We start from the raw sequence: 19,627 nt of genomic DNA, 5'->3' as shown, positions 1-19,627 counted from the left end.
ATGTACAGCTGGTATAACCTGGACATCTTCTGTATATAATTATGTATGTCCAGTTGGTATAACCTGGGTATCTCCTGTATATAATTGTTTATGTACGGCTGGTATAACCTGGGCATCTTCTGAATGTAATTATGTATGTCCAGCTGGTATACATTATCCATTTTACATGTAGTGATACGGATCGTGCTCTTTTAGTGTTGACTCTTTCCATCACTTTGCAGGAACATTTCTCCGTATAGTCGAAACGGTCATAAAACAATCTCTGGTTTTCATCAAGGAAACTGCAATATACAAAGAACATTATTAACACAGACCAAGAATTTTGCAACAATCCTGACAGAAAGTTGATTTTCTCCGCCGTCATCAGGAAAATATTTGGCATCCTGTGACTGCTCCCTGAATGATACAGTTGCAACATCACCTGGTATTTGCTTTGCCCCCCACACATGTGTTTCTCTGCTTCCTTCTGGTGGTGTCTTGTAAATTCCTCAGATCACACTGCTATCCCATGATTTTTCCACTCTTTTGCTGTTCTCTAGTAATATGAACGTTACCAAACACATATGATTAATCTCTTGCCCAATTTTGGTTGTACAACTTTGTCCTTACAAAGATTTTATCAGTCATATTCGGTTCTCAAAATTGATGTTGAGATTCCCTCTGCCTTGAGGGTAAACCATGGAAGGAGAACTATAACTGATCACACAAAATGTTAGGGTGATCAATGAGTGGAACAGGCTGCCACGAGAGGTGGTGAGTTCCCCTTCAATGGAAGTCTTCAGACAGAGGCTGGATAGACATCTGTCTGAGATGATTTAGTGAATCCTGCTTGGAGCAGGGGGTTGGACCAGATGACCCTGGAGGTCCCATCCAACTCTAACCTTCTATGATTCTATGATTCTACACTGCTCTGGCTGTAGAGACACCTTCCTTATTGCCTTGTATTTGGTATGGTCCACTACAGCTTTTCCTTCATTGTTTGTTCTCAATGAAGCTTCAGTTCTACATTCAGTCTGAAGCTGACCTTAATTTAAGATGTTTGTACAACCCATCAATTTCATCTGGATTTGAGAACTCTCCTGACTCTTCAGACGAATAATTTTTATGTTTGGTGTTACCCACTGTTTAGGTTTCACAGTTTCTCCAGATGGCTGATACTTCTCGGCAAATCTGATTTTTCTATTTCATATGGCCCCAGTTGTTGTTCCATCATGGAAGCTTCAGTCTTGACAATCCTTATTTAGGCCAAAGCTAGCCATACATACTGGATTTAACTCAGTTCTACCAGATAATTTCGGCCAAATCGGACAATTGTCTAATGTGTATGTGACTCTTGTCTGACTTTTTCGATGACAGATGTTTTTCAACATAAATTATTTTTATGCTACACACGTTTCACAAGTTCTCATTGATCGTATTCATGGCATTGTTCAGATGGCCTCGTCAATAGTGTTTTTTGCATTTCGCATGGCCCTCCACATATATTTCACAAATTTTTATTATATGTATTTATGGGGCTGTCTTCACTCTCCTTAAACAACAAGTTCCTCGACTGGTATTGTTTCTGGTTTAGATTTGCCCACCATGCGAATTTCAAGGTTTCTCCTTGGTCAATGTTCATGAAGGCGCTTCAGTTTTACCAATCTGCATTCAGTCTGTAGTAGATGAAACTTAGGCCAATCCATTAACCCGTCTTCTGACTCCTGAGTTTTTCTTAACAGCTTTTGTTTTTGTGCTTGATAGAGGTAGCGCCACGCGTTTCACAGCTTTTTTATGGCCATGGCTCATAAGGAGAATCAGACAGTTTGCCTTTTTCCTAAAGTTCACCATAAAAAGTAAATTTCATCTCTTCCAACTATCTAATGTGTATGGTGATCTCTTGACTCTTCAAACGACTCGCGTTCTATGACACCTTTGATACTTGTGTTCTGTGAAGCCCAATACACATAATTTACAGCTTTTATTACATCAGATTTATGGGGGTTTATGACACTCTAAACATTAGATTAACAATGGCCAAACCCACTGATATCGATCAACAGTGGGGGGTTCTCTCTGATTCTCCCTCATCAAATGACATTGAGGGACAGAAGGATCTGGCATGTTGGATTTCCGATGGCTGGTCCTTTCTCGTTCTCTTGGTGATCAGAGGTGTCTGGCATCGTCTCTCTTAATGAACACAGGAGCGCTCGGTTGAGCAGAGCATTATTGTGTATGGGGGCCTTGTAGAGGACCATACTCATTTTCTCTGACACTCCACGAGTGTTTCACAGGTTTTTGGGTTCTGTATTTATGACATTCTCCTGACTTTCTTTAGAAGATAGATGTTCCTTAAACAAGTATTGGTATTTAGCTATATTGCTATAGCCTACCCCACGCATTTCGCAGCTTCTCCATGGTCATGGTTTATGAGGTTCTACAAGTTTGCATTTAGTCTAAAGTTTATGACACACATTGATGAGAAGAAAGTCAGGCCAACACACAAATTATCAAACAACCATGTAATATGAATGGTGGTCTCCCGACTCTTCAGTCTTCAATGTTCTCAGTGAAGCCAACTGCACGCGTTTCACAGCTTTTCCTGAGTAAATTTGCGAGATTTCTTTGACTCTCTTCCAACAAATAATGCGCTTATTTTTGAAAGAAGCTGCCCATATACAGTACAGACCAAAAGTTTGGACACACCTTCTCATTTAAAGATTTTTCTGTATTTTCATGACTATGAAAATTGTACATTTACACTGAAGGCATCAAAACTATGAATTAACACATGTGGAATTATAAACTTAACAAAAAAAGTGTGAAACAACTGAAAATATGTCTTATATTCTAGGTTCTTCAAAGTAGCCACCTTTAGCTTTGATGACTGCTTTGCACACTCTTGGCATTCTCTTGATGAGCTTCAAGAGGTAGTCACCGGAAATGGTTTTCACTTCACAGGTGTGCCCTGTCAGGTTTAATAAGTGGGATTTCTTGCCTTATAAATGGGGTGGGACCATCAGCTGTGTTGTGCAGAAGTCTGGTGGATACACAGCTGATAGTCCTGCTGAATAGACTGTTAGAATTTGTATTATGGCAAGAAAAAAGCAGCTAAGTAAAGAAAAACGAGTGGCCATCATTACTTTAAGAAATGAAGATCAGTCAGTGCGAAAAATTGGGAAAACTTTGAAACTGTCCCCAAGTGCAGTTGCAAAAACCATCAAGCGCTACAAAGAAATTGGCTCACATGAGGACCGCCCCAGGAAAGGAAGACCAAGAGTCACCTCTGCTTCTGAGGATAAGTTTATCCGAGTCACCAGCTTCAGAAATCGCAGGTTAACAGCAGCTCAGATAAGAGACCAGGTCAATGCCACACAGAGTTCTAGCAGCAGACACATCTCTTCAACAACTGTTAAGAGGAGACTTTGTGCAGCAGGCTTTCATAGTAAAATGGCTGCTAGGAAACCACTGCTAAGGACAGACAACAAGCAAAAGAGACTTGTTTGGGCTAAAGAACACAAGGAATGGACATTAGACCAGTGTAAAACTATGCTTTGGTCTGATGAGTCCAAATTTGAGATCTTTGGTTCCAACCACCGTGTCTTTGTGCGACGCAGAAAAGGTGAACGGATGGACTTTACATGCCTGGTTCCCACCATGAAGCATGGGGGAGGAGGTGTGATGGTGTGGGGGGTGCTTTGCTGGTGACAGTGTTGGGGATTTATTCAAAATTGAAGGCATACTGAACCAGCATGGCTACCACAGCATCTTGCAGCAGCATGATATTCCATCCGGTTTGCGTTTAGTTGGACCATCATTTATTTTTCAACAGGACAATGACTCCACACACACCTCCAGGCTGTGTAAGGGCTATTTGACCCAGAAGGAGAGTGATGGGGTGCTACGCCAGATGACCTGGCCTCCACAGTCACCAGACCTGAACCCAATCGAGATGGTTTGGGGTGAGCTGGACCGCAGAGTGAAGGCAAAAGGGCCAACAAGTGCTACGCATCTCTGGGAACTCCTTCAAGATTGTTGGAAGACCATTTCCGGTGACTACCTCTTGAAGCTCATCAAGAGAATGCCAAGAGTGTGCAAAGCAGTCATCAAAGCAAAAGGTGGCTACTTTGAAGAACCTAGAATATAAGACATATTTTCAGTTGTTTCACACTTTTTTGTTAAGTATATAATTCCACATGTGTTAATTCATAGTTTTGATGCCTTCAGTGTGAATGTACAATTTTCATAGTCATTGAAATACTTAAAAATCTTTAAATGAGAAGGTGTGTCCAAACTTTTGGTCTGTACTGTACATGATCAAACAACTGTTTCTGTGTATGGATGAGGGGGATCTCCTGATTTTCTATACACCATAAATATTCTTCAACCATTATTGTTCGTGTGTTTACTATTCCTCCACACATTTTCAGAATTTATACTTGGTCATGTTTCTGAAGTCTGATTTTGGTCTAACACCATTCTACTTTTTTGACTATGTTGACCATCTTACAATGGCAAATGTTTGCTTCACTCTTGCACAATTCCTCAACTTTAAAAATGTGTGAGAATTAATCATTTTGACGCAAGAAATCAATTTTTGTCTTCTATTAATCTACTGCTGTGATCATTGAAGGCACCTTTCAATCTTCTAATATTTGATGTCCTGTTTTTTAAAATGACCTAACCAACGCGTTTCGCAAGGTCTTCTTGGTTCTGTTTCCTGGGAAGCTTGATGATTGCGCATTGTTTAGAAGCTAGGCTAGGTGATCACACCAATTACCATCCTCAAGGCTCCTTCCATAAGAAAAGTATTGACGCGTTTCACAGCCTTTCCCTCTTAATGCATCATTGGTGATCAGCGAATGGCCTGTCCTTGCTCTTCCCTCAGCTGGTAATGATGCCTGTAATCCTCATCTATAATTAGGTCTGATCAACAGTAATGCAACACCGGGTGTAACAAAAGTCTAAGCACACAATGAGAACAATGGATCAGTGGCACAGGCCTCTGTTTACCCAGCATTATCCGAGTGTGTACGTGTAACGGAGATTACAGCTATGATACCTGGGTGATGTCCCAGCTTGGTCAAGTCACTATTATTATTACTCAGGTTGACGTTGGTGCACTGAATTACTCTACAGTGGTTTGAAACCACATCTCCCAGCATGCCACATGGCTGAAACACTGTCCTGGGCTAATCCTGCTCACACAGCTGCAGTTTTGATGCAATGTATCAGAACAGAAAATCCCATGTAATTAGTCTCTCTTCTTCTGGACACTCTTTTCTGCACTGGCTCGTTAGTTAGGAATTGAAACACTAATATGAATATAGCTTTAATAATACAGTCATGTATTAGGGTATGAGTGACTATACATTTTAAGTTGTGGGCTGGCAGTATTTAATATTTATAACGGTCATTTTGGGTACGGGATGAGGGTCCTACTGCTGCCCAGCCGAGCATCTGTATATGTACACATAACCTGCAGACGAGATGGTGGGAGCAATGGAGAAACTAACATTTCTGCCCCTCTGCAGATATAACAGCTCCCGCTATTCTGGGAAGACTTTCTACAAGATTTTGGAGGTGTCTGTGGGAATTTTTGCTCCTTCATCCAGAAGAGCATTGGTGAGGTTGGACACTGATGATGGACTATAAGGCTAGGCTCACAATCTCCGTTCTTGTTCATCTGAAAATTTTTCGATAGGGTTGAGGTCATGAGTTGAGGTGTGGTAAGTCAAGTTCCCACCTGTCTCAGCTCAGGTGCTGGGCCTTGATTTCTTCACCTATGTCTGCCTCCTTTTGTATTAGTCCATGTTGGGCTACGGCAGTAACCAAGCAAACACCTCTGACATCATCCCACAAGACCTTTTAAGGCAGAACCAGGAAGCCATGTGTTGCCTGAGTATTGATCTCAGCAATCATGTGCTCTCAGCAATCATGTGCCTGTTAGCAGTTGCTTCACCTTACACTTTGCTGAAGCTCCAGCCAGGTACCTGATTATCTCCTGCTCCACTTGTCTGTCTACCATGATTCATATAGTGCTGTTCTGGTCCTTTCTGATCCATGTGCTGACCATCTTTGCCCGCTCTGCTGCATCATCGCCTCTGGTTTGTGCTGATCATATATCACCCACACAATCATGCCTTTATGGACCTTGCTTTGTGAACTGGGCACAGTCATGGGGAAGAGAAAAGAGCTTTCTGCAAATTGTTCCCACAAAGCTGGAAGCTACAATTGTCCATAATGTCTTGTGCTGAATCATTAATATTTCTCCACACTGGAACTAAGGGGCTGGGGCCAACCCCTGATAAACAAGCCCATAGCATTATCCCTCCTCCACCAACCAGCAAACTGTACAGTGGGCACAATGCAGACAGGCGGGTAACGTTCTCCTGGCATTCACTAAACCCAGACTCATCCATCAGACACCAGATAGAGAAGTGTGATCCGTCACTGCACAGAACATGTTTCCTCCAGATTCCAGTGATGGCGGCTTTACACCACTCCATTCGACACTTGGCATTGTGCTTGGTGATGTAAGGCTGCATGCCGCTGCTCGGCGGGGGCGCAGTGTTTGTACTGATGTTAATACCAGAGGAGGTCTGGACTCTGCAGTTATGGAGTTAGCAGAGCTTTGGTGACTTTTTTTTGCACTCTACTCCTCAGTGCTCAGTGACCCTGCTCTGTAACATTACGTGGTCTCCACTTTGTGGCTAAGTTGCTCCGGTTCCTTCCACTTCTCAGTAATATCAATATCTGTAATATCACTCACTGATGGAGAAGATTTAGGAATTTTTTTTTTTCGAGACATCGGGGGGACGAGGTGCCGGATGTTACACACTGGGGACAAAGGGCTGTATCTATCTATCCTCCTGTCTGTCTGTCTGTCTGTCTGTCTGTCTATCTATCTATCTATCTATCTATCTATCTATCTATCTATCTATCTATCTATCTATCTATCTATCTATCTATCTATCTATCTATCTATCTATCCTCCTGTCTATCTATCTATCTATCTATCTTTCCTTCTATCTATCTATCTATCTATCTATCTATCTATCTATCTATCTATCTATCTATCTATCTATCCCTCTATCTATCACATCCATCATACACTGTAGATTAGGTTGGTGTTGCCTCTGCCCCTCGTTTTCTGCTGTAATGTTAATGATGTGTCAGGGGTGACCACCTTCCTCAGGCTGTTATTTTCTGTCCGCCATTTCTCCTGGCTTCTGGGTCATGCGATATGGGGCCTTTGCAGATCTTCCAGGACTAAGCCTTTATAAGGAGGATCTGATGCTGAGCTGTAACATCTGAGCTCCTCACCTGATCTTCAAAGCCGGCAGTGAATGTTGATTCACGATTGTGAATAATCCGGCTCCTTAATCAGGACAGACCGGTCCTGCCAGTTTTTTTGAGAAATCTTAAAGCCAAGACCACACATGTTATACGAGATAGTGTAATGATCGCAGATGGATGTCAGCACATGACTGACTTCAGGCCTAACCCTGCCACAGACAGGCCTGGACTCTCCTGTATGGAGGCTGGTTGCCTAGTGACCATGTGACTTCCTGTCAGGGTGACCACCATTTAAGTACCAAAATGGACACCGAAGTTTCCTTCTAACCCACACAGATTTAGCTCTCTTATATAGCAAGACAAGCCACCTGACATGGAGGCCGCCATTGTGTCACCCCCTACTCCGGACCCTCATCTATTATACTTTTCCTCCTGATTTTGGCGTACAAATACTGATGTGAAATACTGACCAAATACTGAATGTGTGAACGCGGCCTAATAGAGGGCAATTAAATAAAATCCGCCAGACTCTCACCTTTATCGTGTCGCGCTGTGGGCAAAACACCAGAGGTCACATTACACCGACCAAATATAGCCCATCAAGTGAACCTACCATAATAGTGAAATGACAACACGGATGGTGATTGAAACGCGTTGCCTCATAAAAGTGGAAATCTGTAATGGCGTGGTGAAAGGAAGATAGTTAAAACTTAGCCTTTAATCATATAGGATGAAAAAAATGGTCACATATTAAAAAAAAACCCCATAATGGCTAACGCGTTTCGTGTAGAAAATTCTTTAATTTTGCTACATCCATCATCATTGACCAAAAGCGTTCACACAGCACATCTCCTTCCAAGGGTCCGATTGCACCACACACAGGGATCGTTTCGGATCCAGTGTGTGATCTATCGTGGTAGGTGATATTTGAGAATATAGAATATGTCTCCACATAACTATCCATCTTACAATAATCTATCGATTTCATATTTATCGCTATCTATCTCATATTTGTTTGTCACTCAATCAATCTGTGTTCTGTCTAGAAGAGAACAAGCAGTTGGCTGACTATTCTAGTGGTACTTTATGCCTTGTGAGAACAAAAGGATCGGATCAGTCATACTGAAATCCAACATGTCCAATCGTTATATCTGCTGTTGGGTGAGAGTCAAAGCGTCCCTATATATATTTTAAAGGGGTTATCCTGGACTTTTTTTTTTTTTTACTATGGCATAAGTACACAACCTAGTGAGCAAATATCACCATTGCTTAATCTGAGTGGGTAGTCATGAAAAAGTATTCACACATTCAGAATTTGGTCAGTATTTTATATCAGTATTTCTAAGCCAAAATCAGGAGTGGGCAAGAAATGCGGAAGTGGTGCACGTGTTTCTATTATACCTTTCCTGCGATTGCTCCACTCCTGATTTTGGCTTACAAATACTGGCCAAATACTGAACGTGTGAACTTGGCCTAACTGTGGGGAGCCGGCTGTCAATCAGCATGACATCAGCAGTCACGTCCCGTCAACAGAGCAGCTTAGAAGAGGAAGAGCTGCTCTGTTGATGTGAGGCAGTTGAATCGCCTGCAGGAGCGGTCAGTGACAGCTTTGTGCTGGTGGCAGACGACTGATGGTCGGGAGTGATGTCGATCTTGCATGTCTGATTTCGGACTGTCGACCATAATGTTCTCCCAGAGATAAATCTCCGGCTGTCAGTCAGCTTCTTTCTCATTACATTTTTTACATATAGCGGCTCCTGAATATTTTGGTTGCAGTGATGGAGGCGGACGTATGCCCCGTAGATAACCCAGGGTCACAGGTCACATCTGTAGTTTGCCCAGATCAGGACTAAGTAAACCTCCAGCTCCAAATATTTGTCTTCCAGTTCTGCTACTGAGAAGTGGTGACTGTGAGGACAGGAGATATCAGTGGAGGGAGCTCCAGGTCACAGCCTAATCTTATCAGTGAATGCCATTGCAGGGGGTGGGGTCACTGTGCCTTGTGTCCCCAAAATCAGGGGCCTCCACCCCTAAAATAAAAAAATTCCAGAACTTTGACTGCTTAAGGTGTCCCGTCCCTTTAAGTCTGTATAGTGCCATATAATTGTGATAGTGCTGCGCCACCTAGTGGCCCCATCACTGTGAAAATGGAAGGTGTGATTTTTTTATTTTCTTTACCTTTAATTGGAAAATGTGATCCCTATGATGATTAAAGTTGGGCGCCTTTAAATTTAACATTTAAAGGATCGTGACGTGTTTATTTTTTTGCACTATCTGCAGCACTTTGTACTTTGGGCTCCGGGGTTTATGGCCGCGTGTTAATGAATACAGGATGCGGAGCATAGTCCTTAAGCTCCTCACCGGACAGGGCCCCCGGTATATGTCAGTGCTCTTATTATAATGGGACCAGACGATTATAAGGAGAAAATACGAAGGTTTTCTAGATCCTTAAAGGGGAAGAACCAGCGATTCTATAAAAGATTCAAAGAGGTAGGTAACCTCCATATGGAGTAGGGCGCTAATACTTTCACCCCGCCTTGCAGTGAGGCTACTTATACTGCATTGGATACAACTGTAGCAAACTCTCAGCTGTTAAAAATATGAGGTCTATACCAGTTCTAAGCCTCTGACTGAATTCACTGACAGCCAGCAGAAACTGAAATGAAAAAAAAGTTTGAAAAGTTCTCACAAGTTTTGGAAAAGTTTTGAAACTTTAGAAGAAATAGGGCTGCAGTATAAGGGTTAAAGGCGGTTGGGCAGGATTCACACCGGATCCTTCTCCTCTGCCTACGCTTCCAGGCTCCTAATATTATGAGACAGGGAACTGCGGAGGAGGCGAGCCGATCGGCTGATTAATCTCACAGCTCCCTCAGGCTGGGAAGCCTCAACACCCCAACTGTAACCTCCCCCGAAATTCTGCTCCATGGGAAAAGCAAGCCCCTTACCCAGGGAAACTTACACTCCTTCACCTGCAGAGCTTTCCAAAAAGTCCCTGGCAGACCCTGAGCCCCGATCCCATGCCAAGAGAATGAGTGAGAACGGCCACATGGAAGTCACATCACTCCCTCTCCCGGCAGGAGATATGGGGCCCCCAAAAAACATAAGGTGGTCCCTTACTCAATGTAGATGCGCAAATATACTCCCATTATTTTCATTGCTGTCGGTGAATGGAAACATTACTGCGCCATTCAATGGTCGCTAACCTGTTTTGGATTACTCAAAGCTGAGGGTTTGGTACAATTGTATCCAGTCCGTGAGCTGAACACATCAGCCGCACAAGACTGCTGTGCTGGGAGACAAAATGTATCAGTATGGGGACAGACAGGGATGTACTGACAGCTGTACAGGGGTTTTCAGCCGGGAGATGGAAGTGCTGACTCGCTGACTGACAGCAAGCAGAGGTTTAGAAAAGCACAGATGGTTTATGATGGAGGTTAGTGAAACTTTCCCATAAGAGAAGGTGTTTAGCCCACACATTGATGATGTAGATGTATGCCGCCCCCCCACCATGATGTAAGGGGGACCCCCGCCTCCCTCAGCTGTAGAGCAATATAGGCTTTCTGTCAATGAAATCAGAACGGCGCTTCGCTCTCTGATAAGGGCGCGATTCCTGCCAGATCCGGCCAGAAAAATCTGGGGTGTCAGGAGGTTGTGTGTAACGCGATTCATATGCTGCGGCCATGTGGATCCACTTTACTCATCACTGGGAAACAGGGAGAGGCCGACCATCATCAATAATCACAGCAGCACAGAGTATTCCAGCAGAGGAGAGTGCGGATCTTGTGGGAGGCCACAAAGTGAGGTTTATGTAATGGATGGAGTAGCGGCACAGAGTGTTTCAGGAGAGGGGTGTGTCAGAGTTACATAGCGAAAAGAGTAAGATTTCCTAGCAGCACAGAGTGTTTCAGGAGAGGAGAGAGTCAGAGTTACATAGTGGAAGGAGCAGCACAGAGTGTTTCAGGAAAGTATTGTGTCGTACTGAAAATTACATAATAGAAGGAGCCCACAATTCCAGGAGCGCAGAATATTTTAGGTTACATAGTGAAATACGTGTTCTACAGCAGCACAGAGTATTACAGGAGAAGAACGCACTAATCTAGTGATTCATCACAGAGTGAGAAGATCCACAGCAGCACAGAGTATTTCAGAAGAAGAACGTGCTTATCTTGTGGAAAGTCACAGTCTGGGAGACACATAGTGGATGGAGCAGGGTGTCTTCCAGCAGCACAGAGTATGTCAGTACTTGGTCTTGCAGGTTGCTGGTGGGTGAGCGTACAGGTAGCGCGGTGGTGACAGGTGGGATGATGAAGTGTCGGCCTCTCGCCCCCCTTTAGGCAGCAAGTCCCAGCAGCTCCTGAACGCGTGGGATAATCTCAGGGGAGAACGGCAAATTACTACAGAGGATTAGTGTACAGGCGACTGACTGACACCTAGGGACGGCCAGCAGAGCGGGGAACCTGCTGCCCCGGTGGGCAAGTCTCGGCTTGAGCTTTTTTGCTTCCAGTTTTCACCTAATTTCTTTGCCTCCATTATATGTGGCAGTCAGAGCGTCTGTAAAGCTTTCCGCATTTCTAATACAGTGTAATAGTGGCAGCTGGGGTGATGTGTTTTACTTCTGCCTGCTACTGGGAAAGCTGGGTGACAGCAGTATAGGAATCACCCAGCTTTCCCAGTCTCCTCAATGGCAAACTTACCTGACGGCTTAGTAATCTTCTTCAGCAACAGGGTGAAAAGGGTTAATATGCCCGAGAGTTGCCAACAGGGAAAGCAACAGGGCAGCACGTCATACGTGTAATAGACATGTAGATTCTGTGACCGGACATGATCCACCCTCCCAATAAGGAACGGCCGAGATCCCTCATCATCTAGGGTCGACCTCTCAGCTGCTCGTGTGATACTTACCCCCTACTACCTCTGCTTCCTCCAGCGTCCTGAGCATGATGAGGCTTATACTCCTTACACTCACCTGCACCTCCATGGAGGAGCTCTGGGAAAAGTCATATTTTTCAATATGGTCTATGGTGTTAAACTTCCATGTGTTGGCATGTACCCCATGACATCTGGCAGCTACACCTGTACCCATCATACATCCAAGCTACGCCTGTACCCATCATGCATGCCATCTACGCCTGTACCCATCATACATGCCAGCTACGCCTGTACCCATTATACATGCCAGCCACGCCTGTACCCATCATACATGCCAGCCACGCCTGTACCCATCATACATTCCAGCCACGCCTGTACCCATCATACATGCCAGCCACGCCTGTACCCATCATACATGCCAGCCACGGCTGTACCCATCATACATGCCAGGTATAATACACTAGTATACCATCAAGTACGCCATGTCATGTATCAGCTACTCCTGTCACACAATGCAACACCTTATGTATGCCTGTAGTCCAACAAACATGCCACCTTTGTAAATTGTACCATGAAGCCCTCTGTATGCCAGAATTATGTCACATGCCAGCTACACCTGTAGCCCCATGTCAGTCGCCAGCTACCCCTGTAGCCCCATTTCACTCACCAGCTACACCTGTAGCCCCATGTCAGTCACCAGCTACAACTGTAGCCCCATGTCACTCACCAGCTACACCTGTAGCCCCATGTCAGTCACCAGCTACAACTGTAACCCCATGTCACTCACCAGCTACACCTGTAGCCCCATGTCAGTCGCCAGCTACCCCTGTAGCCCCATTTCACTCACCAGCTACACCTGTAGCCCATGTCAGTCACCAGCTACAACTGTAGCCCCATGTCACTCACCAGCTACACCTGTAGCCCCATGTCACTCACCAGCTACAACTGTAGCCCCATGTCACTCACCAGCTACAACTGTAGCCCCATGTCACTCACCAGCTACACCTGTAGCCCCATGTCAGTCACCAGCTACAACTGTAGCCCCATGTCACTCACCAGCTACACCTGTAGCCCCATGTCAGTCACCAGCTACAACTGTAACCCCATGTCACTCACCAGATACATCTGTAGCCCTGTGTCACTCACCAGCTACACCTGTAGCCCAATGTCTGTAATGTGATTGATTTCGCCCCTTAGTCTATGCCCACAGCCCAGTACAATGTGCCATGCATGAAAACCTCTAGGTAAACTGGTGAAATGTGCCAGCTGTAGCTGTAGCGCATTATAGATGCCAGTCAAACCAATAATGCCTTAAACCGCACCAGAACAAAGTATATATTTTTAGGTCATTGCTTGTGTCCTGGGAACAGGTCCATTGCTTGACCCCCAGTGTTTTCACAGACCTTTGTTTATTAGTGTCTCCCCCCTCGGTGGATGTTGCCATTGTCAGGACGCCATTTCCCACCTTGTCCTGTCACCATATCACTACTCTTACACTCTGTTTGCAAATTCCACATGACCCTCCAATATTTTACGCGTTTCGGGACGTTTCACATTAGAAACCTCTGATGTTGACATTGGGGGACCTGTTTTCCCACGCTGTGGCTGGTATGAATGGAGAGGGTCATCACAGACCTTACACACCAATCTACACCACCTGCACCTTCTCACGGCTTACTGACAACCGTGCTGGAGTGGGAGTAAGGTTGAGTTGTCACGAAACTTTCCCATACATCGTAATCGCAAAGAACAATTGAACCAATGGCATTTCCCTTAGGAGTTGTCACCCAGCTTTCCAAAAGTCCAGAGGTGATCGGAAATAAAAGGACTCTGTTTGCTTTTAGATCTTCACATCACATGGGCCCACCGTCATCATGCCCACCTGGTTCTGCTCCAAAGAGTGGTTCTGCTACGTGGGGCAGTTTGTTGAAGATGGCCAGGTAAGTCATGGGTCTCCCAGACTATTGATTTTTTAACTCGCTGTGTAGTTCAAACACTATCCAGTGGAGGGTGACAAATGGCACAAGTGATAGCTCCTCCCAGGGGAAAAAGCCGTAAAATCCGTGCAAAGATGAGGGTGATAGTTGGAATGACAATAAAGTCATTTTCCAAAACTTTTTGAATAAGTTGTATTCACCCTATAACAAAGTGATGATCCCTGAACCAGTTATGTCGATGTCGATTATACAAAAAAACATCGTCAATGTATCTCAGACTTTATTCTCTGTATTATAGGACTTTTCCTTTAATTTTGACCACCCCTCTTAGTAGTAATGGCGGCCCATGGCTGACCTGTAAGAATTAATCCGCGTCTAGATATCTCTATATAAGGAGAGGAAGTCAGTGATGATAGACCCGGAGCCCTGCTGTTCCTCTTCTTTGTACAGGGTCCCATTCTCTCGCCTCAGAGTAATAAGGATGGTCTGTCAGATGGCCAGAAATAACAGGGGCCCGATAACGCATCCTGGGAAATGGCGAGCCGAGCACTGAGGGTCACCCGAGTCATGTCACCACGTCATCTGCTTGCAAGGTGCATCATGTCTGGAGGATCTATCTGCGACACCCGTTAAAGGGGCAGCTGAACATTTGGGTAGTGGGGGCGGAGAGGGTTTTGACATTTCAGTCCCTACATGACCCTGTTGGGAGAGCCCGGAGAAGCGAATGTCTATGGGAATAACGTGGGGCATCCCAGCGGCTGTATCCCACCCCATCCGGCTTCTGATGTGGTTATCCACCTCCCCAGGAATACCGGCACACAAGTGGGCGTCAGTTACTTTCTTGGCACCGGAGCGAGGAAGTGTAATTTTACTTCTATCAGAGACAAATATCAGGTTTATATCAATGGTTTATATAGATAGGCGCGCGGTTCCCACATGAGGTGCCTGGCGTTACCTCGTACCTTACAGTAGGAGAGTGTCATCAATTTTTTTAACAATTTTTTTTGTTCCTGAATTTCCAGTTCGTTGGAGTTTTTATACGTTGAGTGTTAAACAACGGTGTTCAAGCACACTGACAGCAAGCAGAGGTTTTGAAAAGGGTGAAGAAGTGGAAGTGTGTTAGAAAGTAGCAGAACTTTTATAAAGCGGGTTCACAGGATCTGATCCCAGGGCTTCTGGCTCGTCCAGATGTATGCTGTCAGATGACTGTATACAAGCAGCGCCCGTCTCATCATCTTCATTTTCACCCCAATCATCATCTTTGTTTGTCTCTCCAGATCGTGGTGACGTGTTGTCTTTTGTTTCCAGGGGACCCCGGAGGATCTGCTGTTCTTCTATGATCACCTTCGGAAAGGTGGCGGCGTACATCGCGTAGATGAATGTCTCCTGCAGTATCGCTACCATGAACACGCGGCCACACATTCTGTATCAGAGTGAGTGTATACTATAAACTGTATAGAGTGAGCACAGTTATACGGCCCCATACACAGCAAGTTGCGATGCTCTGCGTGTGCTGACACCTTTCTATCATAGCTGCAATGCTCTATGTCTCCTGACACCTATCATAGCTGCGAAGCTCTGCAGGTCCTGATATCTTGATATCATAGCTGCGATGTTCTGTGTCTCCTGACATTTTTCTATCATAGCTGCGATGCTCTGCATGTGCAGATACCTTTCTATTATAGCTGCGATGCTCTGCATCTGCTGACCTCTTTCTACCATAGCTGCGATGCTCTGCATATGCTGACACCTTTCTATCATAGCTGTGATGCTATTCGTCTCCTGACACCTATCATAGCTTTTATGCTTTGTGTCCTGACACATTTCTATCATGGCTACAATGCTCTGTGTCCTGACACCTTTCTATCCTAGCTGTGATGCTCTGCTTGTCCTGACACCTTTTTATCCTAGCTGTGATGCTCTGCGTGTCCTGACACCTTTCTATCATAGCTGTGATGCTCTGCGTGTCCTGACACCTTTCTATCATAGCTGCGATGCTCTCTGTCTCCTAACACCTATCATAGCTGTGATGCTCTGTGTCCTGACACCTTTCTATCATAGCTGCGATGCTCTCTATGTCCTGACATCTTTCTATCATAGCTGCGATGCTCTGCGTGTCCTGACACCTTTCTATCATAGCTGCAATGCTCTGCTTCTCCTGACACCTTTCTATCATAGCTGCAATGCTCTGCTTCTCCTGACACCTTTCTATCATAGCTGCAATTCTCTGTGTCTCCTGACCCCTTTCTATCATAGCTGCGATGCTCTGCGTGTACCCTACCCTTCAAGAGCGGCCCCTGCCTTCTCCTCCTCTCATACAGGACTCTGCTTTGCTGCCGAATACAACTTCTAGCTCTTTCACTCCAAGCTGTCATTGTTGCCCAGAGAAACCAATCACAGCGCAGCTTTCATTTTACCAGGCCTGTTTAAGAAATGAAAGCTGTGCTCTGATTGATTGCTATGGGCAACAATGAAAGTGTTTATAAATGAGGCCTATGGCACCTAGTAAATGACAAGGCCCATCTTGATTGTGGGACGGGACGGGTTTTGCAGCGTTGAGCTTGTCGGGGCGTAATCTGGCGGGACGAGGAGATGAGCATCAGCTGTAGTGTTTGATGGATAGAGAACAGTGCTGGGGGCAGTTCACACACTCACACCATGACTCTGCCTCGTGTTAACTCATTCACTGCTGGTCAAACCCAAAGAGCATGCTGCTGCAGGACTACAACTCTCATCGGGCTTAATTGAGCTCTCATTGTCATAATGTGTAATATTCTCTTAACCGAGCCTTAAATGTCAGAGATTTACAGGCTACTGGGGAACTACAAGTCTCAGTATACCTTATTGCCATTCATTGCTGCCGTGCTCCATGTACATGAGTGAGGGTGAGTGCTCTGTGGGCATGCTGGTATATGTAGTCCGGTTCTGCGACAGATAGGGCACGTCACTCGGTTCCGACAGTATCCTCCGGTGACTGATGTTTGTCTCTGTTGGTTGTTTGCTCAATGACGACGTCTCGTGTTTCATAATTTCACCGACTACAATAAAAAATCTCACACAACAAGGAACCTGCAACGAGCAACGACTGAATCACCTGCAGTAGACCTCCAGATAGGAACGATGACATGATCACCTGCAGTAGACCTCCCGAGAGGAACGATGACATGATCACCTGCAGTAGACCTCCAGAGAGGAACGATGACATGATCACCTGCAGTAGACCTCCAGAGAGGAACGATGACATGATCACCTGCAGTAGACCTCCCGAGAGGAACGATGACATGATCACCTGCAGTAGACCTCCAGAGAGGAACGATGACATGATCACCTGCAGTAGACCTCCAGAGAGGAACGATGACATGATCACCTGCAGTAGACCTCCAGAGAGGAACGATGACATGATCACCTGCAGTAGACCTCCAGAGAGGAACGATGACATGATCACCTGCAGTAGACCTCCAGAGAGGAACGATGACGTGATCACCTGCAGTAGACCTCCAGAGAGAAACGATGACGTGATCACCTGCAGTAGACCTCCAGAGAGGAACGATGACATGATCACCTGCAGTAGACCTCCAGAGAGGAACGATGACATGTTCACCTGCAGTAGACCTCCAGAGAGGAACGATGACATCATCACCTGCAGTAAACTTCCAGAGAGGAACAATGACATCATCACCTGCAGTAAACTTCCAGAGAGGAGCGATGACATCATCACCTGCAGTAGACCTCCAGAGAGGACCGATGACATCATCACCTGCAGTAGACCTCCAGAGAGGAACGATGACCTCATCACCTGCAGTAGACCTCCAGAGAGGAACGATGACCTCATCACCTGCAGTAGACCTCCAGAGAGGAACGATGACATCATCACCTGCAGTAGACCTCCAGAGAGGAATGATGACATCACTTGTTGTAGACCTCCAGAGATGAGCGATGACATCACCTCCTGTAGACCTCCAGAGATGAGCGATGACATCACCTGCTGTAGACCTCCAGAGATGAGCGATGACATCATCACCTGCTGTAGACCTCCAGAGATGAGCAATGACATCATCACCTGCTGTTTACCTCTAGAAATGATGACATTGTCACCTGTTGTAGTTTTTCATAGATGAACAATGACATCATGACTTTATGTAGACCTCTAGAGCAAAACGACATCATCACCAGCAGTAGACTTTTAGAGCTGAACGATGACATCATCACCTCCTGCAGACCTCCAGAGAGGAACAATGACATCACCACCTGCGCCAGACCTCATGAATGGAATAATGACGTCATCGCCAACACTGCATCTACAGAAAGGAACACAGGCTTCATCACCTGCTGCAGATCTCCAAAGAGGAACGATGACATCATCACCTGCTGCAGATCTCCAAAGAAGAATGATGACATCATCACCTGCTGCAGACCTCCAAAAAAGAATGATGACATCATCACCTGCTGCAGACCTCCAAAGAAGAATGATGACATCATCACCTGCTGCAGACCTCCAAAGAGGAATGATGACATCATCACCTGCTGCAGATCTCCAAAAAGGAATGATGGCATCATCACCTACTGCAGATCTCCAAAGAAGAATGATGACATCACCTGCTGCAGACCTCCAAAGAAGAATGATGACATCATCACCTGCTGCAGACCTCCAAAGAGGAATGATGACATCATCACCTGCTGCAGATCTCCAAAAAGGAATGATGACATCATCACCTGCTGCAGATCTCCAAAGAAGAATGATGACATCATCACCTGCTGCAGACCTCCAAAGAGGAATGATGACATCATCACCTGCTGCAGATCTCCAAAAAGGAATGATGGCATCATCACCTACTGCAGATCTCCAAAGAAGAATGATGACATCACCTGCTGCAGACCTCCAAAGAAGAATGATGACATCATCACCTGCTGCAGATCTCCAAAAAGGAATGATGACATCATCACTTGCTGCAGATCTCCAAAGAAGAATGATGACATCATCACCTGCTGCAGACCTCCAAAGAAGAATGATGACATCATCACCTGCTGCAGACCTCCAAAGAGGAATGATGACATCATCACCTGCTGCAGATCTCCAAAAAGGAATGATGACATCATCACCTGCTGCAGACCTCCAAAGAAGAATGATGACATCATCACCTGCTGCAGACCTCCAAAGAGGAATGATGACATCATCACCTGCTGCAGATCTCCAAAAAGGAATGATGGCATCATCACCTACTGCAGATCTCCAAAGAAGAATGATGACATCACCTGCTGCAGACCTCCAAAGAAGAATGATGACATCATCACCTGCTGCAGACCTCCAAAGAGGAATGATGACATCATCACCTGCTGCAGATCTCCAAAAAGGAATGATGACATCATCACCTGCTGCAGATCTCCAAAGAAGAATGATGACATCATCACCTGCTGCAGACCTCCAAAGAAGAATGATGACATCATCACCTGCTGCAGACCTCCAAAGAGGAATGATGACATCATCACCTGCTGCAGATCTCAAAAGAGGAACGATAACATCACCTGCTGCAGACCTTCAGGAT

The 19,627-nt window shown here is 45.3% G+C and overlaps 1 protein-coding gene across 5 annotated transcripts in view; it reads left to right on the top strand.

Moving 5' to 3' along the window:
- The window catches only part of B3GNTL1 (UDP-GlcNAc:betaGal beta-1,3-N-acetylglucosaminyltransferase like 1), a 213,542-nt gene that overhangs the window by 132,794 nt on the left and 61,121 nt on the right, over nt 1–19,627 (top strand). For 4 of the 5 annotated variants that reach the window (XM_073682420.1, XM_073682421.1, XM_073682419.1 and 1 more), the window contains 2 exons: nt 13,992–14,087; nt 15,393–15,517. In XM_073682420.1, coding sequence (XP_073538521.1) covers nt 13,992–14,087; nt 15,393–15,517 — 221 coding nt within the window. Of the gene's footprint in view, nt 1–9,556; nt 9,769–13,991; nt 14,088–15,392; nt 15,518–19,627 lie in introns of those variants that run through there. The other variant, XM_073682422.1, reaches the window with a different exon arrangement.

The sequence above is a fragment of the Phyllobates terribilis genome, unplaced genomic scaffold (assembly GCF_046119375.1).
Source record: "Phyllobates terribilis strain yellow unplaced genomic scaffold, ASM4611937v1 Scaffold_5__5_contigs__length_657084704, whole genome shotgun sequence".
Classification (NCBI taxonomy): Eukaryota; Metazoa; Chordata; class Amphibia; order Anura; family Dendrobatidae; genus Phyllobates; species Phyllobates terribilis.
This window is presented reverse-complemented; position numbering and strand designations above follow the sequence as displayed.